The sequence below is a fragment of the Dreissena polymorpha genome, chromosome 13, assembly GCF_020536995.1.
Source record: "Dreissena polymorpha isolate Duluth1 chromosome 13, UMN_Dpol_1.0, whole genome shotgun sequence".
Taxonomy (NCBI): domain Eukaryota; kingdom Metazoa; phylum Mollusca; class Bivalvia; order Myida; family Dreissenidae; genus Dreissena; species Dreissena polymorpha.
The window spans coordinates 40,537,763-40,565,481 of NC_068367.1; the positions used below are offsets into that span (position 1 = coordinate 40,537,763).

Sequence of the window (27,719 nt, forward strand, 5' to 3'; positions counted from 1 at the left end):
TTTTTTGGTTGCCATAGCAACCACAATTTTTGACGTAGGAACAAAATGAAATGACATGCATAATTTCCATATTATCATCTATTTATGTTGCAAGTTTCATGAAAAAATATTAAGAACTTTTAAAGTTTCGCAGGATCCAGAAAAGTGTGACAGACAGACAGACTCACAGACAGACTCACAGACAGACTCACAGACGCACAAAGCGCAAACCATAAGTCCCCTCCGGTGAAACCGGTAAGGGACAATAACCTCATTTTTTTGCATGCAATTTTGTGGTTTCAGAACAAAAAAAATTGGTAGACAAAGTCTTGGATTTTTATTTTGAAAAAAAAAAACACACAAGAATAATGTGTAATTCATTCACCTATATGCTTCTGTTAATTTCATGGACCGCTCATCCCACTAAATCAACGAAAATTACTGTGCCACAACAATCTCAAAAATAAACACATAAAAACGGATGACAAAAGGGATGTACAATGGAGTAAAAAGGTTTGCAACATTGAATGGCATAAAGCCATGTTGCTGATTATCAAACTTAGCAGAGAAATGGTTTACACAAACATGTTGAAGATTGGACAGCAACTGTAGGGCTAAAATTGAGTCAAAGTACAGGACCTTAATAGATTAGATACGTTATTCCTGCCTTTGCAAAGTACAGGTCACGGACAGTTTGGTTTAGTCTTTCTGCTTGGCAATAGAAAGATTTTAACTCAAGAGGCATTAAAAAGATCTTAGAATATTACATGTAGTTTTAATGAGAGCACAAATAAGTGTAAGACACAACAGGCCTCTAGACTTTATTCGTAAAATTGGGCCGTGTTCTGTGAAAAGGGGGTTAAATGAATGTGCATAAAGCAACGTCCCAGATTAGCCTGTGAAGTCCGCACAGGCTAATCAGGGACGACACTTTACGCCTAAATTGGATTTTTGCTACGAAGAGACACTTCATTTTAACTAAAAATACTATAAAAGCGGAAAGTGTCATCCCTTATTAGCATGTGCGGACTGCACAGGCTAATCTGGGACGACACTACGCACAAGCATTATGCCCTGTTTTCTCAGAACACGATTCAATTGTTTAACCACTTTCAGCAACACTTCTGTCATACATTTCTATTCAGTTAACCCACACTTTTTCCCTCGTTATCAGGTTAACAATTAAGTACACATACGTTAATCAGAGGTAAAGGGAGAGGGATATTGCAGCAGAAATTTCATGACCAATGCCCTACACAAGTAGTGTCAGACTCGGCTCCTGCACTTTTGGCTTCCAGGTCAAAAGTACTATGTTTAACCCTTTACCACTTAGATGCGTGTTTTGCCGCATTTGTAGTCACTTAGAAAGAAACATTTAATTAAATACCTTTTTTATTAGAATCAAAATTTAAGAGCTTCATTTGCAAACCTTAGATACTGATAAGCAGCAAACATAAAATTCTGAACAGACTGTTTTTATGCTGTTTGCACATAGCCACTAACACTTTGCTTCTGAGTGGAAAAGGGTGAATATGTTGCAAATACTTCAAGTAAATTACTGAGCATTATCTTATAGTTCCAGATCAGGTTTGGTTTTGCATTGTCTTTGTTGAATTGATAGTACTGAGCATTACCTTATAGTTCTCAATCAGATTTGGTTTTTCATGGTCTTTGTTTAACTTATAGTCCTGAGCATTACCTTATAGTTCCAGATCAGGTTTGGTTTTGCATGGTCTTTGTTAAACTGATTGTACTGAGCATTACCTTATAGTTCAAGATCAGGTTTGGTTCTGCATGGTCTTTGTTAAACTGATTGTACTGAGCATTACCTTATAGTTCCAGATCAGGTTTGGTTCTGCATGGTCTTTGTTAAACTGATTGTACTGAGCATTACCTTATAGTTCCAGATCAGGTTTGGTTTTGCATGGTCTGTGTTAAACTGATAGTTACTGAGCATTACCTTATAGTTCTAGATCAGGTTTGGTTTTACTTGGTCTTTTTTAAACTGATAGTACTGAGCATTACCTTATAGTTCCAGATCAGGTTTGGTTCTGCATGGTCTGTGTTAAACTGATAGTTACTGAGCATTACCTTATAGTTCTAGATCAGGTTTGGTTTTACTTGGTCTTTTTTAAACTGATAGTACTGAGCATTACCTTATAGTTCCAGATCAGGTTTGGTTCTGCATGGTCTTTGTTAAACTGATTGTACTGAGCATTACCCTATAGTTCCAGATCAGGTTTGGTTTTGCATGGTCTTTGTTAAACTGATAGCTACTGAGCATTACCTTATAGTTCCAGATCAGGTTTGGTTCTACATGGTCTTTGTTAAACTGATAGTACTGAGCATTACTTTATAGTTCCAGATCAGGTTTGGTTCTGCATGGTCTTTGTTAAACTGATAGTACTGAGCATTACCTTATAGTTCCAGATCAGGTTTGGTTCTGCATGGTCTTTGTTAAACTGGTTGTACTGAGCATTACCTTATAGTTTCAGATCAGGTTTGGTTTTGCATGGTCTTTGTTAAACTGATAGTTACTGAGGATTACCTTATAGTTCCAGATCAGGGTTGGTTTTGCATGGTCTTTGTTTACTTATAGTCCTGAGCATTACCTTATAGTTCCAGATCAGGTTTGGTTTTGCATGGTCTTTGTTAAACTGATAGTTACTGAGCATTACCTTATAGTTCCAGATCAGGTTAGGTTTTGCATGGTCTTTGTTAAACTGATTGTACTGAGCATTACCTTATAGTTCCAGATCAGGTTTGGTTTTGCATGGTCTTTGTTAAACTGAATGTACTGAGCATTACCTTATAGTTTCAGATCAGGTTTGGTTTTTCATGGTCTTTGTTAAACTGATAGTTACTGAGCATTACCTTATAGTTCAAGATCAGGTTTGGTTTTGCATGGTCTTTGTTAAACTGATAGTACTGCGCATTACCTTATAGTTCCAGATCAGGTTTGGTTTTGCATGGTCTTGTTAAACTGATAGTACTGAGCATTACCTTATAGTTCAAGATCAGGTTTGGTTTTGCATGGTCTTTGTTAAACTGATAGTACTGAGCATTACCTTATAGTTCCAGATTAGATTTGGTTTTGCATGGTCTTTGTTAAACTGATAGTACTGAGCATTACCTTATAGTTCCAGATCAGGTTTGGTTTTGCATGGTCTTTGTTAAACTGATAGTACTAAGCATTACCTTATAGTTCCAGATCAGGTTTGGTTGTGCATGGTCTTTGTTAAACTGATAGTACTGAGCATTACCTTATAGTTCCAGATCAGGTTTGGTTTTGCATGGTCTTTGTTAAACTGATAGTAGAAAAGGGCCCAGTTGGCTTCACTCTTGATTCTTTGTCGCCGTTTTCTCAACACTATGGGAAGTTGTTCTTTTGTCTGAAATTAAATTCAATATTTATCTTTTTCACAACAAGAGCACCGCATAACGGGTGCAACGCACGGCTGCGGGTGCTTTTTTGAAGAAATAAAAGCTTGTAAGAATTTTTTTTGAGGTCAGTGACCTTGACCTTTGACCTAGTGACCCCAATATGGGTGGGCGTGTAGAACTCATTAAGGTGCAACTACATATTAAGTTTCAAAGTTGTAGGTGGTAGCACTTTAATTTAAGAGCAAAATGTTCAAAACCTTGAAAAAATGTTAAGGTTTGAGCATGACGCGGTCGGCGGACACAACCACGGACACGACACGAGCTGGTAATAAAAATACTTTGGGTTTTCTCCGAAAACAGCCGAGCTAATAAAATTAGCCTTGTCCTATGAAAGCATGTCTTAAAAATGTATGTTAATTGTTGTAGCAGAACAGATTGTCCGCAAAGGCTAATCAGGGACATCACTTTCCACTTTTATGGTATTTTTTATTAAAGGAAGTCTATTTGTAGTGAAAACACAGTTAAGGCGGAAAATATCAATCCTGTGCGGACTGCACAAGCTAATCTGGTATTGCTTTTATCACACTCCGATTTAGTCCAATTTTCCCAGATCCAGTCTTAAAGTCTGATTCATTCAATTTGCAACTCTTAGCCTTTCAATTGGACCAATTTTTTCATGATGCTCAATGCAGCTAAACTAAGCTATTTTAAAGGGACAGTCAACCAATTTGATGAAAAAAAGAAATGTTCTAAAATACCGTATTTTTTACAATTATAAGTTTAAATTTATTAAAATATCTGGACTGGTATATTACATTACTTGAACAAGAGATGTGTTTGTCAGAAACACAATGCCCCCTACTGCGCCGCATTGAAATAAAATTTATATTTATCATTTTGCAGGTATATAAATCATCTCCCTTTAAAGGTTATTACTTCCCTTGAATTTTGTCCAATCCAACCGGGGGGTGTGGGGTGGGGAGGGTCTCACAGTCAATTATGACCATGTCAGACATCACTGACAACCATGGCCTGTGGTTTAAAAGAGATCATAGCAAGAGTTGATCATGTATCTATGGACATTAGTCCACAGGTATGCAATGAACATCAAAGAAATTATAATTATATCATTTAAAAAAAAAACTTTGACAAATCTATCATTTGGGTTATAAATAATCAAAATAATAAATATGTGCAGTAACTTTGAAAAGAACTTCAATTCTTGGTAAGGAAATATATGAGATTTATAATTAAATAAATTACTTCCCTTGAAAATACTGGTCTGTAACAAATGCCTATTTTTAGAAGCAAATAATTAAAATCCACTACCTTGACAGTAGATTCACCACTCAAAATGTGCAGCTCCATGAGATACACATGCATGCCAAATATATAAAGTGGCTATGTTCAATATTGAATAATTTTCTCCCTTTTTAAATCTAATTACTTCCCTTAAATCTGTATTTTTACCGTAGACCGTAAAGTATGACCTTGACCATGACCTTTTACCACAATGTGGTTGTCAGAAACACAATACCCCCTGCTGCGCCGCTTTGATTTATTTAACTAAAATATATACGTGGGCAGATCAGATAACTGTCCATTTAAAGCTTATTACTTCCCTTGACTTTGTTTTTTTCGACCCTAAACCTTGAAGGATGATGTTCACTTTAAAATTTTACCACTCAAAATGCCCAGCTTCATGAGATACACATGCATGCCAAATATCAAGGTGCTATCTTCAATATTTAAAAAGTTATGGCCAATGTTAAAGTTTTTTTCGGACAGACGGACAGGCATACTGACTGACGGACAGTTCAACTGCTATATGCCACCCTACCGGGGGCATAAAAAGTTGTTAAGTTTTCATATTTTCAGTAATATTCAGTAATAAAATATTACTGGGTATGTGTACCAGGTAACTACCAGTTAAATATAAATAAAGCAAGTAGATTGATCATCATCATATCGTGGTATACCCAGGAATGCAAATTGTGCATGCGTAGTGAAATGCATTTATCTTATGTATAAAATGATCAATGTACTTGCATTATTTATAGTGTGTATATCGTTATGTCACATATTTTATTACCAAATATATGGAAAATATGAACTTTTCTAAAGTAAGACTTATTAATTTCTGAATATAAATAAATAATATTTATTTTCGCTGAACCAGTTGTTGTTTACTGGTTTCTATAGATACGATTATGTATGGATTGCCTCGGTCGAGATAGTTAGTACAATAGAATTACGCAGTTTCCATACCACGTGATATGACGTCCTTCCGCCTTATGTAAATTGTCTATGCTGGTGTTTAGATTGCCAAAAACGTTTACAATTTATATCTCCATCAATCTTCGGAAACCCCTCGCGGTAGACAAAGGAAGCAAGTGGAATCAATGGGAGGACAATACTCAATTTCTGCAACCCGACTCAGGTTATGTTTTTTATTGCTTTTAAGGAGATTTTTCGTGCTCCATTTAGTATTCGTGCTCCATAAAGTGTTCCTTTCAATACAAATTACAAACGTGGTGCGGTGTTACTGGGCAATCTGTTACATCATTCTAAAACGTTATCTACACTTAATTTAGCAAATTATCGGGGGCAACCCCTAAATACGGGTCAGTCACACAAATTACGGCGTTAAGCGCACAATCACTTGAACGTGCCGTGTCAGTCTCGCTGAAACAACTCATGGCAAGGGGCAATTATGTTAACGCGCTTAGTACATTATATTTAATTTTCAAATATATATTCAAAACATTTCCGTTTAAAATGGACACAGTATTTTAAACAAAGTATCTTGGTTACGTACACAAAAATCATGTAATAAGTGTGTAACAATAAGCTATTCTAATTAAAGCACTGCAGCAGGTCTTTTTTTCTACTACAACAGTATTATGTATTTCATAAATCATAAATTTAGAATTGTTTGTTTTTTGTTGGCAATATAACATGTTCTATCAAAATAATTACTTGTTTTTGGTGTTGTTTGTGCACGTTATTCTAGCAAAACGTCTCTTTTTCTCTTCACAGCAATTGTTTATACATAATGGTGTCTACCTTATTAAAAGCTTGTTTTCAGTGTAATCTCAGTCTGTTATCATTCCCTAGCTAAAACACAATGTTTCGTGTATCTGGCATTTGTTAGAAAAACACTTGCCCTGCACAAATCTTAACTTAGATATAACAGCAACAATATTGTGGAAACTTAGCGAACATGTATTTAAGTTAGCAAACATGTATTTAAGTGAACAAGCTTGTCTTACGTGTTGTTAATTTGTTAACTTGATTTTATAAATTTCATTATTTAATTTCAAAAAAAAATCTGCATTAATTATATTAATATTTGTCAAATACAATTTTCTATTTTCAATAACAAGTTAAACTCAAAGGTATACAACAAAAATTCCCAATATAATTTTACAAACAAAACAGTTTATAATGTGTTATGACAGGTTATGTTATTTTCTTTCTTGGTACGCATTTCCTATTTCAAATTGTGCAGTTAAAAAAAAACAAAAAATTAATTTATTACACAGTGGCAATCGCTTCTTGGGTCCATTAACTTCATTTGCAGGGCAATTCCAGCCGGCCGCCCGTTTTGTAAAATATTAATTAACACCACCTGCGGCATAACAACTGCAATTCACCGCATACATATAACGCAAGCTGTTAGGCAATACCTTAAAATGTGGCTATCCTTTTTGCGCAATTTCGAAAAAGTGTCAATTTTCAATGATGTTTATCTTGTGGTCATATAAAAGTGGGTTCTATAGGGGCAATCGCGTTAACATTACATCCATGTACACATATATGGGTTTCCTATTTACTCCTAAATTAAGTTGGTTCAAGGCTAAAGCTAAGTTGGCAGGTGTATATAACTTATAGTGTGTAAGACAACATTGGCCAGTCTAGTGTTTATCATTCAAATCTGTACATATTGGCTGCTTTCAGGGAAAACAGGGCTTAATGCATGTCATATAAGATTAGCCTGTGCACACTGATAAGCCTGTGCAATGCGCACAAGCTGATCAAGGATGACATTTCTGATTGTATAATGTTTTTCGTTTAAAGAGTCGCTGTTGCTGGGATGACAATTAATGCATATGCATTAGGCCCTGTTTTTCCCACAATGAAGCTTAAATTATATTGTTTATTAATAATTATTATTTATTTATTATTAAAAAACAAAACACATCTGGACCTGTGCTTTAACACACACTCTTTATAAATTTAAATGGGTTTTGTTCATTTAAAACTTGCAATATAAAAAGCTATAACATAATTTTTAAAACTATGTTGCATCTAAACTTATACAACAGCGAACACATACAGTGCCTTCAGCGCTTTCATTAGTATGAGTGTTAGCTCACGCTAATTTTACAGACCATATTTTGCAAATCAGTATGTGACAAGAAGCCTTAGGTACGGTATGGGAGACAACCCCACTGCCTGTTGCAGCAGACGATAAATTCCATTCTCCTAGCAAAGCCGTTGTTCGTGCCTCAACATAAATGTAAATGTGATAAACCGCTGTGTATTGGTACACTGTGCAGAATGTTTATATGACTCATAGTGTTTACAGCTTGTACAACGAAATTGGCCAGTCTATCATTGAAATCTGTACATATTGGCTGCTTTTAGTAAAAACGGGGCTTAATGCATGTCAAATAAAATTAGCCCGTGCATACTGATTAGCCTGTGCTATGCGCACAAGCTAATCAATGACAACATTTTACAACAGCGAACACGTACAGTGCTTTCAGCGCTTTAATTATTAATATCGCAGGCCATTTACATTCATTTATCTCTTAATGCCAAAGTATAAACATACACATATTCACAACTCATGCATTAAACTTTCAGCTTAAAAAATTAAAGCAATGTCGTGGGGAAAAAACTTCTATGTGTCATCTCGCTGGTGGAGCAATTATTGGTATTAAACTATCGGGTTAACCAGTGTGTAATCGCTGGTTGAGCAATTATTGTGCTTAAATGACAGTGTTTCAAACAGTGTGCTATCGCTGAGCGAGTTAAACAGCCACGTCACAGGTTACCAATAGTTTGTCGGTCAACTCGTGGCCTTCGTACAATACCACCTCAGAATTTGTTGGGGATAAATTTGTGAAATTTATTGTGGCAGAAAATTCTGTTTGCCAGAGGGTTGGATGGGCATGCGTACTTATTCTACAAAATTTATCTCTACAAGCTAACCTTAGCGACAATTACTCAACACATTGGCTCGAATGGACTCTGGGCTTCATGCTTAGTATATCCAAGTAATTAAAAGGTTAAGCTTAAAAAAATAGTAGCAATGCCGTTGGGGAAAAACTGGTATGTGTCATATCGTATTCAATGTCTGAGTTAAATTGTGTAATAGCTGGTTAAGCGATTATTGTGATTTAATGACCGAGTTTTAAAAGTGTGGACTCGCTGGTTGAGCGAGTTAAAAGTGTGAAATCGCTGGTCAAGCAATTATTGGTATTAAATTTCCGATTTAAAAGTAATGGTTAAGTGACCATTGGTGTAAAGAGTGTCTAAAGGTATTGTGTTAATGGTCAAGTGGCCATTGGTATACAAAGTCATCGCTGGTCGAGCGATTATTGGTATTAAATGTCTGATTTAAAAGTAATGGTCACGTGACCATTGGTGTAAAGAGTGTCTTAAGGTATTGTGTTAATGGTCAAGTGGCCATTGGTATACAAAGTGTGAAAAGGTATTGTGTTAATGGTCAAGTGACCATTGGTATAAAAAGTGTGTAAAAGTATTGTGTTTATGGTCAAGTGACCATTGGTTTAAAGTGTGTAAAAGTATTGTGTAAATGGTCAAGTGACCATTGGTATAAAAAGTGGTGTGTAAAGGTATAGTCGCTGGTTGAGCGATTAATGGTCAAGCGACTGGTAGAGCTAGGCTTAGCCCAAATCAAGTGAATGGTTTTTCCTGGCCCTGTCGCTTGATGAGCAAGAACATTTTAATTTTGGGTAGGCGGTGTTGCTACTATACTTATACTTACTTCACATTGGTAATTTAACACGTGCTCGTCCACCTCCGGTAGGCATTATGTTCGGCTGTTTCTGTTTAACGCTGCGGCCATTATATCACACTCTCTTACTTGCATAATATATTATATGGATCTGTTAGTGAATTCTTCATACGTGTACATCCGATTTCATTTGTGTGATGTTTATTGGGAGGCAAAATATATTTAAATAATGTCATTAAACTAGTTATCTGAACTTATGTGTTGTTCTATTGTGCGGTCGTAAAATAATGTAAAATACCAGTTGTGATATTTTAATCAATATAAACTAATAATTGTAAAAAAATACAGTATTTTAGAACTTTTTTTATTTTCTTCAATCTGGTTGACGGTCCCTTTAATCACTGTTAATTCAAATTAATCGTGATTTTAAAGCTTTACTGTGGTTCCATTTTTCATCTTTAATCAATTTAAGTATGCCTTGTTACTTTAAATTCTCATTATTTTACTTCATGTCTATTCCAACCTATAACCTAATAAAATCTGTTTTAAATGTGTGCCTCGAATGATATTAAACATAAAATAGCATTTACTAGATTAAATTCTTAATCTTGAAATAGGCTTAATTTAAAATTTATTTATTTATAAATTAAAGCAGTTTAAACATGTAGATGAATAATGACTTAACATTTACTTGATTGAAAGAAGAAATTAAAGCAGCACTTGATAAACAAAATTAAAAAAACAAAACAAGTTTAAACGTCAAGTTAATATCAGTTTATCCATAAACATAATTTATGCATTATCATATTTTTTATGTTTCCTTTGCCCCAATTTGATGGTTAATTGCGCTATTATCCAATCGAAAAGCAACAGGCAGTAACAAAACAAGTATCACTGAAAACGATGGATGCTCCCCTTACGTTCGCTATGAGAAACTGTAACCAAAGTGTGACCTTAAGAAAATCGAATATTAGCCTCAGTGACCTTGACCCTGACCCCAGTGACCTCAAACCTCATCAAAAGGTAGAGGTCCATTCAAGGTACCTACATGCCAAATATGTAAGAGATCGGTAAAATATTAAAGGCGCTGTGAGAAATTGTAACAAAAGTGTGAAACGAAAGTAAGAAAGTAAGGACAAAGTGGCAACTAAATGCTCCTCGAAAAAATTTGGAGAGCATAAAAAATCACTGCCATCAACTGACCTCTTTGCCCTGCAAGCCTATGCGTGCCCTCCAATGCTGCAGGACATGCTCTACTTTCTCTTCTATCATCTGCAGGTGTGGGTTCTTCTTGTTCTTGTCCTGTTGATCCTAAAAATCCACACAAGATATAACAATTGAATTAATGTTGTCACAGTTATAACAAATATTCCCACGCTCTGCCCCCAATCCTCATATTAAATTGTTTTACGAGTTGAGATAATCATGTAATAGACATAATTATTTGAATGGGCATAACTTTCTGAATTTTTGTCAAAAGATAATACAAATTGCGCATCCACATCTTCATATCAATTATCCTGGTTTAGTCAAAGGACTGAAAGCATACAATGGGGGGATGATTAAAGGGACCTTGTCAAGTTTTGGTGAATTAACACAATTGAAAAACAAATTGTTTCAGATTCGCAAATTTTCAATGTAGTTATGATATTTGTGAAGAAATATTTATACCGAACATTTAAAATCCTCTATATTATTCATTACATGCATCTCTTAACAATTTAAAAACCTGAAAATTATAAAGCGTTACAAATGCAAAACAAATGAATTATATGGAGAGTTCTGTTGTTATTGTAATATTTTGTCACACTATGAGAATTGCTTATGTAATTGAAAAATACAGTATAAGCACTGATGGCTGAGCGGTTTAGGAGTTATACTTTTACTCTAAGGGTCAGTGGTTTGAGCCAAGTTGAGGATTACTTTTTTTTAAATTAAATTCTTGCTTACTTATTTATTTTGTTCCAATGTTCACATTTATCAATATAAAGAATATAATAACAAACTTCAATACATGCCAAAATCTGTGAAAAGGTCCCTTTAAGCCAAACAGAAAATATTGCAAAATACACACCTGAGCTATTTTCAAATTATCTCGTACGTGGAGTTTGTCCTCTTCATTAACTGGAACACTGTCAGTGGAATCCAAATACGTCAGCAAACCACTCGGCTGCAAAAATACAAGATATGGAGGATATTTGTTGGATTTGGGATTTCATTTTAATTCACAAGTGATCATAGAAAATGATATGTTGATATGAAAATATATTTTTTCTAAGATCGCAGGTGAATTAAAAAGCAATATTCCATCAAATCCAATTATTTTTCGTTTTATTTTATGTTTACAAGTGATTATTTTTGCCATTCCATACAATATTATTCCCCTTTGGGACCCCAGAAATGTTATTATATGTAAGTTCAAGGGAGGCTTATAAGTATGTTTTTACAAACATTCAATGCAAAGTAACTGCCCTTGGTAACATTGCAGAGTCACAATGGGGAAACCAAAGATATCTAAAAATAGTTCCGGTCAATGACAATTATCGATGATATTCACCGTTATTTTTTCACTGTTTGAACCCGTGAAATATCCTATTTAATTCACTGATATATTTCTCTATGAACTATCGAAAAGCATAAAATAACAACTTTATATCTAATGCTGTCATTATCCTAGCTTAAACTGTTACTCAAGTTTTGCTTTTTTTTACTAAATGTAATACCTTTTTTTAAATAATTATTAATTTGATAAAAAGTCAATCGTAATAAATGTGTGTGGTTTTAAAGTAAGAAGCACTTAAATGTTAAATATTCATTTTAAAGTTGTGAATATAAAGTGATTTTTAGCTAACAAAAAAATACTAGTATTTGTTTGAGCATGCTTAACTAATTCTATAATCCGGGACTATAGTGGTTACTTATTATGTCCTGTATAAGAAAAAGACCAACGTAAAACAAACATAAAAACCCAAAGTAAACCAAATATAAGAGCAAGTCAATGGTTGAGTATTCAGGGGAGGTAATAAAAGAATTAAGTCTCAAATGCTACAAGACCATCTCCCCACACCCACCAAGAGCCTTCGTAGCAGCCCCATAGCAGTGGGATGGCCGGTCACCCACAGACCCACTAGGTGTCGACTCAGCTGCCGGTTAGTGAGCATGCGGTTGTCTGCCGACTGGGTGAACATTGCCGTGTGTAGGTGCTTGGGTAGAGCCCCCTCCGCCAGGGCCAGATCCTGCATCTTTGCGGCTATCTCTGCATCACCCTCCTGTGGCAAGAAAGGACGTAAACAATTCTAAGTATAAATAACAAGGGCAAGGTCTAAGAATAAAGATATTCTTAAAATTTGAATTTTGAAGGATTGCTTTAACCCTTTATCACTTAGATACGTATTTTATCGCTTATGTAGTCCCTTAGAAAGATACATTTAATTAAAGACCTGTCTCACTAGATTCAATTTTAAAGGCTTCATTTCCAACCCTTAGATACCGATGAGCAGCAAACAGCATAAAACCTAAACAGACTGCGAGTTACTCGCAGGCTGTTCTGGTTTTATGCTGTTTGCACATAGCCATTTTCAATTTGCTTCTTAGTGGGAAAGGGTTTATTTTGAGTAAATCTTGGAATTAACCTCCTCTATATACATCATTCTTCAAATAGAACATGTTTTAAACCCATTTATGCCCAGTGGACTCTCCAATCCTTCTAAGTTGGATCAATTTATTTCCAAAATTAGGGATGTCTAGTATATTTATTTCTATATTTAGAACAATTCTTACAGAAATTCCTTTAAGCAAACAGCGTAGACCCAGATGAGACGCCGCATCATGCGGCATCTCATCTGGGTCTAAGCTGTTTGCAATGTCCTTTTTTCAGGACGCTAGGCATGAATGGGTTAATTAATGACATAATTACCAGTGGCATCCTGTATACATGTATATTTAAATGCTAGAGGTGTTTTTCTTGGCCAAAGTCCAATCATTATTCTGCAGCCTAAGAATGAGTTGGTGAATACGGACCCTGATGTTTATTGCTTCCATAGCAGGGGAACAAAGAATATTTATACATTTATATATGAGCAGATAAAATGCTTACAATATAATTGTATACAATTTTTACCCGCTTTAAGTTTAACCATGACTTTCATATTCAGAAAACGACCATAACGTCTTACCTCAATAATGGCTTTCATGACTAGGCCTGCCCCCTTTACAATGGCAGTGGAAGGATGCTGAAATTAAGCAATTCAATATAAATAAGCCTCCCTATAGAAACAAGAGATGTGTTTGTCAGAAACACACTGCCCCCTATTGCGCCGCTTTGAAATAAAAAAAAAAAAAATTGTTACCTTTGACCTTGATGGATGACCTTGAACTTCCACCACTCAAAATGTGCAGCTTCATGAGAACGCCGCTTTGAAATTATTTTCTTGACCTTTGACCTTGAAGGATGACCTTGACCTTGAACTTCCACCACTCAAAATGTGCAGCTTCATGAGATACACATGCATGCAAAATATCAAGTTGCTATCTTCAATATTGAAAAAGTAATGGCCAATGTTTAAGTTTTCGGACGGAAAGACGCCATATATTTGACATTTGACCTTGAAGGATGACCTTGACCTTCACCTTTCACCACTCAAAATGTTCAGCTCCATGAGGTACACACGCATGCCAAATATAAAGTTTCTATCTTCAATAATGCAAAAGTTATGGCCAATGTTAAAGTTTTTTTTCGGACGGACAGACAGACTGACATACACACATACTGACATACTGACTGACGGACAGTTCAACTGCTATATGCCACCCTACCGGGGGCATAAACACAGTTGTCTGTTCTAATGCAAGTATGAGCCGCAGTATGAGAAAATGGGACTTAATGCATATGCGTCAAGTGTCTTCCCAGATTAGGCTAAACATGAACGACACTTTCTGCATTTATGGAATTTTTCTTCCAGTCTATTCCAAATGAACATCCAGTCTAGGCGGCCAGTGCCATCAGTGATAAGCCAGAGCAGAAAGCACAGGCTAATCTGGATCAACACTTCATGCACATGTGTTAAGCACCATTTTCCCAGACCATGGCTACAATGCAAGTATTGTGGAATGTTATTTAAAAGCTAGAAATGACCAACAAGTCTCTAACAATCAATCACATAGACAATCAGGTCGTTCTTTGCTAATTCTTAACTATATAAATGTAAAGCAACCATTTCAGTGTTTGCTTTTGAGTTTCATTTAACTAAAAAATTAAACAAACAAAGAAATCATATCTGAACGAGATGTAAATTGAACAAAGAAACCCACTCAGTTGATTACCTGGAAGAGTTTGAACACAATGCGGCCATTAGCTGCCACCATCTCCAACAAGGAATCAAAATGGCCGCCGTCAGTTGTCTCACTGTAGGGAGCGCACAGCGAGAATGTGAGGAAATCCAACATGGCCGATATCACAAGCGCCCCTGTGCTGTGAACCTGAAAGTGAACGAAACAAAAAATGAGTGGTGCTAACTTTGTCAATAATTATTTCACACATTCGTCTTATTCACAATCTCTTAATAAAGAAAAATATTGTTGATTGACGGTTTTGTTATTTTACAAATATTTTGGAGCATTTTTAATTTGATTATTTTCATAGTGTTCAATTGCTAAGATTTAAGGCTCGTAATAAGTCTTTGGTCAAGTGATCTTAAATAGCAACTATGCAGACTTTGCTCTTAACATTTAAAGGAATGAATGCATAACAACAAAGAATCTATGTGAAAAACATGATGAAACAATATTAAAATTCCTCCTGCAAACAGACAGGAGAATCATTCAGAAGAGATTGAACAACCATTTAATGGGTTATGGTCAGATTAAAAGAAAAATATTTGGGGGGGGGGGGGGGGGGCAAACAAACGTGAAAAGTGTAAAACACTGTTAAGTGTCATCCCAGATATGGATAGGCTAATCAGGGAACACACTTTCCGTATTTATTATTTAAAGAATTCTTTTTTTAAAGGATGTCATTTCACAATAAAAACAAAAAAGTTAAAGTGTCATCCCTGAATAGCCTGCGCGGACTTCATAGGCTAATCTGCCACGAAACCTTACTCCTTACTCCCATGCAAAGCCCAATTTTTTCATAACAATGCCCAATTGCTGACAACTACTCATGCATACCACATGGTTGTTTAACATCTCAAGCAGACTTTTGGGGAACTTCTGTGAGGACAGCAGCGAAGTCAAACATGTGAATTAATGTGCATACAGTGCCATCCAAGATAAGCATGTGCAGTAAGCACAGGCTTATCAGGGACAGCAGGGTCTGCTTTAAGGGAATTTTCTGTTTAAAGGAAGTCATTTCTAAACAAAAACCCAATTGAGGCTTTAAGTGTCATCCCTGATTAGCCTGTGCAGACTTCACAGGCTAATCTGGGACAACACTTAAGGCACATGCATTAAGCCCAGTTTTTCCATACTTGTGCATACCACATGGTCGTTGAACATCGCTAGCAGAGTCTTCAGGAACTTCTGTGAGGACAGCAGTGAAGTCTTGTTGAGCTGCTCCTGCCTCAGGTCGTAGTCATCGTGCATGGGTTGCATGAGTGCACACAGCATGTCGATGGCCGAGTGGCGCACGCCCTCGTTGTTACGCTTCAAGGCCTTCACAACCTTCAGTCCCACCTTCTCACGCATTCTGTATACATGGGTGTGCTTGTATAGATGTTACTTCTGCCACAACATTTGATAAATTATATTTATATCACAACATTTTACAGCGTTTTTTTTTCACCATTTTGGGAATAGGGCCAAGTCCCTTTGGATTGGGAAAAATCCAAGTGTTTTGACTAACATTGAGGAATTAGTGTTGTTGTTATTTTGCTAACAAATACTTCAAAATTGAGAACAAACGTGTTTTTGATAAGGCTCAACTTTAAGAGCTGGGTGGGAGATAAACTAAATGTTGAGATTAAAAAAAAGATATTTTGAAAACTTTCTATTTTAAGGTTAGGGACAAAATATACTTTTTTCTAGTGAGAATGGGGCTGAATGATTGGCCCGTATTTGAAGGCAAAAAAACACTGTTTCATAAATGTTAATTCTGTCACAACATTTAATAAATGTTACTTATGTCACAATATTATCATGAATTGCTTTATTTTTGCTATTTGTTATAAAGGGCTTTACATTTTGAGAACATCAAAAAGCACTTAATCTGATGTATTTTATTATCTCAATGATTGATTACAGAGGCTAGACAGAGGGAATAGGTAAGTGTTTCTTTTTTTGTAAAGAAACACTTCAAAAGTTTGAGTAAGGGAAGCGCAAATAGCCCTTGAACACAAATGAACAAACTAATATATTCATGCAACGAACTGATTGACTCATGAATGTGTTCAGATACACTTGATATTTAAAGAAAACTAGATTGACTTTATATATGCCAATCTTCAACATAAATAAATTGATGCATGCAAATCAATAACAAGAAAAAATTAATTTCTTCATTATTGATTTTTATAATTATTAATTAATTATTCTGAACAAACCAAACACTCTCAAAGCTCACTTGGGCAGTTTAGTGAAAGCTCCGAACCCCGCCTTTGAAGCAACCAGCCTACGTAAAGCGTGGAACTGTCCCTCAAGGTTCTCGTTGCTAATGATGTTCTGGTCTCCCTCTTGCTCAAGCAGGCCGGCCAGGGCCCCGTTGATCAACTTTTCTTTGTTCTCCGCAAACAGGCGCTGTACAATTGGAGATCATGCATGTGTGAGAGGTAAAAATAACATTAGCCTTGTATTGGGAAAACTGGACTTTACCCTTTGCATGCTGGGAAATTTGTCGTCTGCAAAAATGTCGTCTGCTGAATTTCTAAAATTAGCATTTTCTTTGATTTTTTTCAAAGAATACTTTCAGAATAGCAAACAGTTTGGATCCTGATGAGACGCCACGTTCTGTTTGCAAAGGCCTTCAAAATCCGGTCCCAGCACTCAAAGACTTAATGCATGTGAATTTCTGCAAGAACACAGAATATCAAGCATTCCTCACATCCTGTCTAACATTGTTTAATGTGAGCCTTGTTCCAAGAGAGCTGGGCTTAATGCATGCGCATAGTGTTGCCCCAAATTAGTCTGTGAAGTTTGCACAGGCTAATCAGGGTATAAACCTGCTTTTATGGTATTTTTCGTTTAAAAGAAATCTCTTCTCATGTTTATGCAGAAAATGCGTCACTGACTAGCCCGTGCAGACTGCAAAGGCTTTTCTGGGATGACACTTTGCGCACATGCATTAATTACAGTTTTCCTAAAACGAGGCTAAGATAATGTTAAAGAGGTCATTGTGAAAACAGATTTCTATGTTCTCTGTTTACCACATGTGTGGGAAACAAGGTAATGCAGGTATAATCCAAGTTATAGTAGTACCCTGTGGAATTCATGTACCAAGTTTTTATAGGTCACGTTCAACAAACAAATCAAAATCCTTGCCTTCAAAGTCTGACCTTTCAATAACCAATGAAATCCTTGCATTCAACAGTCTAACCTTTCAGTAACCAATCAAACCCTTGCCTTCAAAAGTCTGACCTTTCCATGACCAATAACTAATCAAATCCTTGCCTTCAAAAGTCTGACCTTTAAATAACCAATCATATCATTGCCTTCGAAATCCTGAACTTTCACACACCAATAAAATAAAAATATGTATGTTAGTAAATGGTTATGATAACTCACATCTTGCGTGACAGCATGCAGAAGACCACTGTAGGAGATGTTGCTGTTGAATCGCTGGACTGCTACATTGAAGGTCATGCTGTCTGTGGGTGAGATGATGAACTTGAGGTGCTGGCTCTCTACCTCCTCATCAACGGGAACAGTGAAAGGGCCTGTGTAGTTTATAATTATAAAATGGATATAAAAATACACTAACAAAGAGATTTTATTGCAGTACACTGATATCTCTGTAAACTGTGTAAAGCGCATTCACAAAGAAAAGTGAGCTATCTATTGAAATATTTTCACAAGGTTTAAATGGACGTCAAAAGAAAACATTAGACCAGTTTATTTAAATATCCCAGTTCCATCTTCTTTGTCACAATATAAAATATACATAGTTTAGAGTCTCGTCCTCCAATTTCCAAAAGAAATCATTTACATGTATATTCATTAGCATGAAATTAAGTGTTTTTTTAAAAGATGACTTTTTTGTGGACAAGTACATATCTGGTTTTCTGATTTCGCTAAAGCAATTAGTAACGAGAGCTCCGTGGTCAGAGACAAATGCCCCCAACCAGGCCTCGACACAGGATTTTTCGCAACAAAACTGACCATAAGAGTTAATCTTATCATATTAGTGTGACTAAGCCACTTAAATTAGTTTTTAATTCACACAGAATTATGCACTTCTGTTAAATCGTCATTCAAGTAATGAGTTGAAAATGTCACAGAATTATAACAAGAGGTAATCTACTGTCCATGGCCAATGCACATGTGAAGTAACAAGATAAGCAATGAATTCATTGATTTGTTATTAATTGGAAAAGATTTTCAAACTTATTGTGACAGTGAGCTCCACTTTAGACAAGGTTACCCCAATTTCAATAGGGGTTATCTAATTTCTAAGGCCAATGCGCATGTGAAGAATCAAGCCAATAGGTAAGTTCGTTGACAAGTTATTGCTCGGAAACAATTTTCACACTTAGTGTGCCAGTGACCTTTGACCAAGTGACCCCAAATTCAATAGGGGTCATCTAATTTCCAAGGCCAATGCATATGTGAAGTATCAAGCCAATCAGTCAATTTGTTGACGAGTTATTGATCATCAGAATCAAATTGGTCTACTGACAGACAGACCAACCGACATCCAGCTAAGCAATATACGCCCTCTTCGACAAAGGGGGGGCATAACTAGTGTCGGTCATTTTCTAATTTTTACAGTTTTCTACCATTACTGAGATGAAGTCATCCATACCTAACCTGTAGCCGCGGGTTGTTCGGGTCATTCTCACGCATACATCCCTGTTGCCAGAGGCTCGAACCCCATCAAGAACAGAAGCAATGAGGGCATCTCTGAAACATTTATGTACATAGCTTGACCACTGTCTAGAACAGAAGCTATGAGGGCATCTCTGTAATATGGATGTACTTGTCTTGAACACTGTCTAGAATAGAAGCAATGAGGGCATCTCTGCAACATGTATGTACATAGCTTGAACACTGTCTAGAATAGAAGCTATGAGGGCCTCTCGAAACATGGATGTACATAGCTTGAACATTGTCTAGAATAGAAGCTATGAGGGCCAATCTGAAACATGGATGTACATAGCTTGAACAATCTCTAGAATAGAAGCTATTAGGCCTCTCGAAACATGGATGTACATAGCTTGAACATTGTCTAGAATAGAAGCTATGAGGGCATCTCTGAAACATGGATGTACATAGCTTTAACACTGTCAAGACCAGAAGCTATGAGGGCATCTCTGAAACATGGATGTACATAGCTTGAACACTGCCAAGACCAGAAGCTATGAGGGCATCTCTGAAACATGGATGTACATAGCTTGAACACTGCCAAGACCAGAAGCTATGAGGGCCTCTCTGAAACATGGATGTACATAGCTTGAACATTGTCTAGACCAGAAGCTATGAGTGCATCTCTGAAACATGTATGTACATAGCTTGAACACTGTCTAGAACAGAAGCTATGTGGGCCTCTCTAAAACATGCATGTACATAGTTTGAACACATTCTAGAACAATAGCTATGAGGGCCTCTCTGAAGCATGGATGTACATAGCTTGAACACTGCTAAGACCAGAAGCTATGGGAAAATCTCTGCAACATGGATTTACATAGTTTGAACACTGTCTAGAACAGAAGCTACAAGGGCCTCTCTGAAACATAGATGTACATAGCTTGAACACTGTCTAGAACAGAAGCTATGAGGGCATCTCTGAAACATGGATGTACATAGCTTGAACACTGCCAAGACCAGAAGCTATGAGGGCCTCTCAGAAACATGGATGTACATAGCTTGAACACTGCCAAGACCAGAAGCTATGTGGGCCTCTCTAAAACATGTATGTACATAGCTTGAACACTGCCAAGACCAGAAGTTATGGGGGCATCTCTGAAACATGTATGTACATAGCTTGAACACTGCCAAGACCAGAAGCTATGAGGGCATCTCTGAAACATGGATGTACATAGCTTGAACACTGCCAAGACCAGAAGCTATGAGGGCCTCTCTGAAACATGGATGTACATAGCTTGAACATTGTCTAGACCAGAAGCTATGAGTGCATCTCTGAAACATGTATGTACATAGCTTGAACACTGTCTAGAACAGAAGCTATGTGGGCCTCTCTAAAACATGCATGTACATAGTTTGAACACATTCTAGAACAATAGCTATGAGGGCCTCTCTGAAGCATGGATGTACATAGCTTGAACACTGCTAAGACCAGAAGCTATGGGAAAATCTCTGCAACATGGATTTACATAGTTTGAACACTGTCTAGAACAGAAGCTACAAGGGCCTCTCTGAAACATAGATGTACATAGCTTGAACACTGTCTAGAACAGAAGCTATGAGGGCATCTCTGAAACATGGATGTACATAGCTTGAACACTGCCAAGACCAGAAGCTATGAGGGCCTCTCAGAAACATGGATGTACATAGCTTGAACACTGCCAAGACCAGAAGCTATGAGGGCCTCTCTAAAACATGGATGTACATAGCTTGAACACTGCCAAGATCAGAACCTATGAGGGCTTCTCTGAAACATGGATTCACATAGCTTGAACACTGTCTAGAACAAAAGCTATTAGCCCAAAAAAAATATGGATGTACATAGCTTGAACACTGTCTAGAACAAAAGCTATTAGCCCATTTCTAAAACATAGATGACATAGCTTGAACACTATCTAGAACAAAAGCTATTAGCCCATTTCTAAAATATGGATGTACATAGCTTAAACACTGCCTAGAACAAAAGCTATTAGCCCATTTCTAAAATATGGATGTACATAGCTTGAACATTGTCTAGACCAGACGCTATGAGGGCCTCTCTGAAACATGTTTGAACATAGCTTGAACACTGTCTAGACCAGAAGCTATGAGGGATTCTCTGAAACATGGATTCACATAGCTTGAACACTGTCTAGAACAAAAGCTATTAGCCCAAATAAAATATGGATGTACATAGCTTGAACACTGTCTAGAACAAAAGTAGGGATGGCAAAATTATTTGAATATTCGAATATTCGATTGAATGGTCAGCATTCGAATAATAAAAATGATATTCGCATATTCACATTTTTATCCAAACGTAATTTCACCAATATTTAATGACCTGAGAACCGCTTACTAAAAAGCAACCGAAATCACCTGGGAGTAACATGTTTGACGTGACGTTCTTCGTGTCAAACTGATAACGCGGCCCGTATCAGTGTTGATTGCGCAATGCAATATACACGCTCTAAGAAAGGCCCCGACTGCTGTTTGCCAATGGGGTGCCAATTAACGGTTTCAATTGACTGGCGAATAATAATTAAGTTTTGTGATCACAGTATGTACAGCCATTAAAATGTGTGAATTACTCAAATCGCGCAATGCAATATACTTACTATAAGAAAAGGCCCAAACTGTTGTTTGTCAATTAGGTACCAATTAAGGGCTTCAATTTACTTGCGAATAATAATTCAGTTTTTGAACAGTTTGAACAGACATTTAAATATGTGAATTACTCAAAAGAAACAGATGATATAAACTAAACAATCATCAAGGAATCATAATTCAAATCTGAAAATGCCACCAGTCCCTTCTGCAGTGTGGAATACTTTACACGGTCTGAGGATAAGAAGACCGCAACGTGTAATGTGTGTAAACTTAGTTTTACATATGCGCGGTCTGCTACAAATCTGTGGAATCAATAAAAATAAAATTCTATGACACGACGTTTTTCATTCTATTTGTGCCCGATCACAGTATCGATCATAGTATTAGTCGACAGCGTACATTTTTTAGATAGCAACGTTAATAAACAGCCTCGTATTTAGCAAACGGATATATCTTACAAACCAATGGAAATTAACACATAACAAGGTAAAATCAATCCAGCCGTTTTATGCGAATATTCGAATATTCGATTGAATGAATTTGCGAACATTCGAATACCGATATTGGTATTCGATGCCATCCCTAAACAAAAGCTATTAGCCCATTTCTAAAACATAGATGACATAGCTTGAACACTATCTAGAACAAAAGCTATTAGCCCATTTCTAAAATATGGATGTACATAGCTTGAACACTGCCTAGAACAAAAGCTATTAGCCCATTTCTAAAATAAGGATGTACATAGCTTGAACACTGTCTAGACCAGACGCTATGAGGGCCTCTCTGAAACATGTTTGAACATAGCTTGAACACTGTCTAGACCAGATGCTATGAGGGCCTCTCTGAAACATGTTTGAACATAGCTTGAACACTGTCTAGACCAGACGCTATGAGGGCCTCTCTGAAACATGTTTGAACATAGCTTGAACACTTTCTAGACCAGACGCTATGAGGGCCTCTCTGAAACATGTTTGAACATAGCTTTAACACTGTCTAGACCAGACGCTATGAGGGCCTCTCTGAAACAGGTTTGAACATAGCTTGAACACTGTCTAGACCAGACGCTATGAGGGCCTCTCTGAAACATGTTTGAACATAGCTTTAGGGCATCTTTAACCATTATTCAGTATTTATTTAGTATTCACGTGTTCAATATTTTTGTTTGTCAGTTTTCACTTATTTCTGTAACCATATGAACCCCAAATGTTGTCTGAATAAAATGTTGAAATAATGTACTTGTATACCATAGGTTTATTGTAAGAGATTAAACAACCCATTCATAATACACAAGTTGACTGAAACATTTCACTGTTAATCCAAACAGGTGTGTAATTCTTTCCTTTAGGCTTGAGATTTATTTTGCCCAACTTTGCAAGAGCCTTGATTTGAATTGTTCTATAACAATTTATACTGACACAATCGTGTTTTGTAAAACTGATATGGCATAAAAGTGAATAATATAATGCAATTAACTGTACCTGTCTGTCGAAAGGTATGTACGAATGGCCCCCTTCACATATTCTACAGAGAATTCCTGAGGATTTTCTTGATCTCGAATAATTGCAAAAATCTGAAAATAAATGAACGGTGAATTGTTGAGGACAAAATAATGTTATGTAAATATGATTCACTGGCATGCTTAATAAGTTATAAAATCATAAATAGAAATGCTAATGAAGAAATATCAAAAACATAAAAGGCTTCATTGACCAGTAGAGAATTGTCAATTTACATGTAGTATAAAGTTGTTTTCATTATTCATAACTATCCTGTTGTTTTTCCTTTTTTTTAAACACCTATCACAAACAACCAAAGAAAAATAATACATATTTACCTTTTTTTTAAACCATAAGAAAACCACAAGGTCAAAAAGATATATTAGCATATCTTGTATAATATGTTTTAAACATTATTGCTGCTACATGGTTTAACTTTGTTGTATGATCATATACATGTATACATTGTATGTGTTATATTGAATAAAAAAAAAGTTGTTTTCATTTTCTGGGTAAATATTTATTATTAACAAATGTTTAAATAAAACCCATTTAACCAATTGCATCAGACAAACAGCAGCAGTAAGTCCATGTTTGTCTACATGTTAACCCTTTGCAAGCTGGGAAATATGTCGTCTGCTAAAATGTAATCTGCTGAATTTCTAAAATTAGCATTGTCTTCGATTTTTTCAAAAAAAAAAATTAGAATAGCAAACAGTTTGGATCATGATGAGACGCCACGTTCTGTGGCGTCTCATCTGGATCCAAACTGTTTGCAAAGGCCTTTAAAATTCGGTTCCAGCACTGAAAGAGTTAACTGGCCCAAAACTACACAAATATTAGACTCAACTAGCTGTTCACATCACGTTTACCCATTTAAGCCTAGTGGACTCTCCCATCATTCTAAATTGGATCAATTAATTTCCAAAATTAGGGATGTCTAGTATACTTATTTCTATATTTAGAATATTTCTTACAAAAATTCCTTTAAGCAAACAGCGCAGACCCTAATGAGATGCCACATCATGCGGCATCTCATCTGGGTACACTGTTTGCCAAGGCCTTTTTACTATACGCTAGGCATCAAAGAGTTAATTTTTATTCATCACCTACATTGCCAAACTATCAACATGTAGCATACATGAAGCTGTATTTTCTTCAACTTCAACTCTTTTATGTTCATTATAAAGAAAAACAAACTGAAACAGGCACTGTGTTTGTGAAACACAATGCCCCCTTCAGCGCTTTGAAGTCCCACAGCAGCTATTTTAGAGAAAACAAGATGTGTTTGTGAAACACAATGTCCCCCTATATGATGTTTGACCTTGTAGGATGACCTTGACCTTGACCCTTCACCACTCGAAATGTGCAGCTCCTTGAGATACACACGCATTTCAAATATAAAATTGCTAGCTTCAATATTGCAGTAGTGACATTACATGCGCAATTTTGACCCATATATTTGACCTTGAAGGATGACCTTGACCTTTCACCACTCAAAATGTGCAGCTCCATGAGATACACATGCATGCCAAATATCAAGTTGCTATCTTCAATATTGCAAAAGTATTCATAAAATGAGCGATTTTGGCCACATATATTTGACCTCTGACCTTGAAGGATGACCTTGACCTTTCACCACTCAAAATGTGCAGCTTCATGAGATACACGTGCATGCCAAATATGAAGTTGCTATCTTCAATATAGCAAAAGTTATTGCAAAATGTTAAAGTTGGCGCAAACAGACAGACAGACAGACAGACAGACCAACCAACCAACAGACAGGGCAAAAACAATATGTCCCCCACTACCATAGTGGGGGACATAAAAAGGCCCATAACTAAGCCAAAAAATCAACAGACCTGAAAAAACTTCATCTGTAGGTCATGTAGGTAGACTCACATACCAAATAGAAACTTAATATATGAAAGCCTTGAGCTAAAAATTCGAGAAAAGAGTCATTATAAAGTAAACTATCTAGTTAAAGGCCCACAACTTTGCCAAAAAACAATGGGTTGGAACTAGATTCACACTTCATTTGTAAGTCATGTAGGTACTCATGACTCACATACCAAACATCAGCTCAATACCTTAAAGCGTTACGTAATAAATCTCTGAAAAAATGTACGGAATGGAAAGATTTTTACACTTCATCTGTAGGCAATGTAGGTAGACTCACATACAAAATATCAGCTCAATATCTTAAAGCGTAGTGTAAAAACCCCTCTAGAAAACATAAAGTGGGACAGACAGACAGACTGACGGACGGACAGTGCGACTGCTATATGCCACACAACAGGGGGCACACAAGTGAGAAATAAATATAATACCAGGTTAGTGATCAGATATATAAAAAATATGGTAAGTGATCAGATAAATAGAATACCATGAAAGTGTAAATACAGTCTCGCTAAGAATATATTCTGAGGTCAAAATATTATTCTCTCTATAACTTGCCTTTATATTAGGGATGGCATCGAATACCAATATCGGTATTCGAATGTTCGCAAATTCATTCAATCGAATATTCGAATATTCGCATAAAACGGCTTGATTGATTTTACCTTGTTATGTGTTAATTTCCATTGGTTTGTAAGTTATATCCGTTTGCTAAATACGAGGCTGTTTATTAACGTTGCTATCGAATAATTGTATTGCGGTCGACTAATACTATGACCGATACTGTGATCGGGCACAAATAGAATGAAAAACATCGTGTCATAGAATTTTATTTTTAATGATTTCACAGATTTGTAGCAGACCGCGCATAGGTAAAAGTAAGCTTACACACATTACACGTTGCGGTCTGCTTGTCCACAGACCGTGTAAAGTATCCCATACTGCAGAAGGGGCTGGTGGCATTTTCAGATTTGAATTATGATTCCTTGATGATTGTTTAATTTATATCATCTGTTACTTTTGAGTAATTCACATTTTTAAATGTCTGTTCAAACTGTGATCACAAAACTAACTTATTATTCGCAAGTAAATTGAAGCCCTTAATTGGTACCTTATTGACAAACAACAGTTCTGGCCCTTTCTTAAAGTAAGTATATTGCATTGTGCGATTTGAGTAATTCACACATTTTAATGGCTGTACATACTGTGATCACAAAACTTAATTATTATTCGCCAGTCAATTGATACCGTTAATTGGCACCCCATTGGCAAACAACAGACGGGGCCTTTCTTAGAGCGTGTATATTGCATTGCGCAATCAACACTGATACGGGCCGTGTTATCAGTTTGACACGAAGAACGTCACGTCAAACATGTTACTCCCAGGTGATTTCGGTTGCTTTTTAGTAAGCGGTTCACAGGTCATTAAATTTGGTGAAATTATGTTTGAAAAAAATGTGAATATGCGAATATCATTTTTATTATTCGAATGCTGACCATTCAATCGAATATTCGAATAATTTTGCCATCCCTACTTTATATATATTGCACAGTAGTTAACATGTGGTGATTAAGTACACATACAATCATCTTTATTTGATTTAAATATATCACAAATAATAACATATGGGAAAGTTGTATAATTGATCTTTATTTGAATGAATTATTCCACAAATTATTTGAATTATAATATCAATTATCAAATAATGTCAATTATTTTCATGCCTGTACATACATCACAGAGTGGTTTACATGTGGCGACGTTGTATGTAGCAGGGTCCCTCTCCACAAGGCATGTCTCGGTGAGACACAGGGTCCTTCTAACAACGTCCGAGTGTCGCGGTGACTTCTTCTGTACAGTGAACTCCGCATAGGACGTCAACGCTTCGTCCGTACTGAAATCACCAGGAGAGATCAGGAATTCAAATATGAGGCTGTCTATGGAAAAATAGGGCTTAATACATGTGCATTAAGTCTTGTTCTATATTAGCCTGTGCAGTCTTCACAGGCTAATATATGACAACAGTTTTATGCAACCCTTCAGTGGAATTTTTTGGTTAACCCTTTCAGTGCGGGAACCGAATTTTGAAGACCTTTGCAAACAGTTTGGATCCAGATGAGACGCCACAGAACGTGGCGTCTCATCAGGATCCAAACTGTTTGCTATTCTGATAGTATTCTTTGAAAAAAATCGAAGAAAATGCTAATTTTCGAAATTCTGCAGACGACATTTTAGCAGACGACAAATTTCCCAGCATGCAAAGGGTTAAAAGGAAGGCCCTTCTAAAAGACAATCCAGTTTGCACAGAAAGTACCGGTATTGTCCCTGCTTAGCCATACAGTAAGCCCAAAAATGTAATAATAATGCTTTG

General features: G+C 36.3%; 1 protein-coding gene across 8 annotated transcripts in view; it reads right to left on the reverse strand.

Moving 5' to 3' along the window:
- Positions 1-27,719, reverse strand: part of LOC127854793 (dnaJ homolog subfamily C member 13-like) — a 133,563-nt gene that overhangs the window by 83,994 nt on the left and 21,850 nt on the right. For all 8 annotated transcript variants that reach the window (XR_008037103.1, XR_008037104.1, XR_008037101.1 and 5 more), the window contains 12 exons: positions 27,083-27,242; positions 23,431-23,522; positions 19,305-19,402; positions 18,068-18,219; positions 16,911-17,083; positions 15,830-16,037; positions 14,675-14,830; positions 13,528-13,584; positions 12,424-12,621; positions 11,427-11,522; positions 10,556-10,663; positions 3,243-3,371 (listed from right to left, as the gene is read on the reverse strand). Coding sequence is in view for 2 of the 8 variants with exons in the window: in XM_052389841.1 (XP_052245801.1) it covers positions 3,243-3,371; positions 10,556-10,663; positions 11,427-11,522; positions 12,424-12,621; positions 13,528-13,584; positions 14,675-14,830; positions 15,830-16,037; positions 16,911-17,083; positions 18,068-18,219; positions 19,305-19,402; positions 23,431-23,522; positions 27,083-27,242 (1,627 nt within the window). In the remaining 6 variants the exon portion in view is untranslated. The remainder of the gene's footprint in view (positions 1-3,242; positions 3,372-10,555; positions 10,664-11,426; positions 11,523-12,423; positions 12,622-13,527; positions 13,585-14,674; positions 14,831-15,829; positions 16,038-16,910; positions 17,084-18,067; positions 18,220-19,304; positions 19,403-23,430; positions 23,523-27,082; positions 27,243-27,719) is intronic.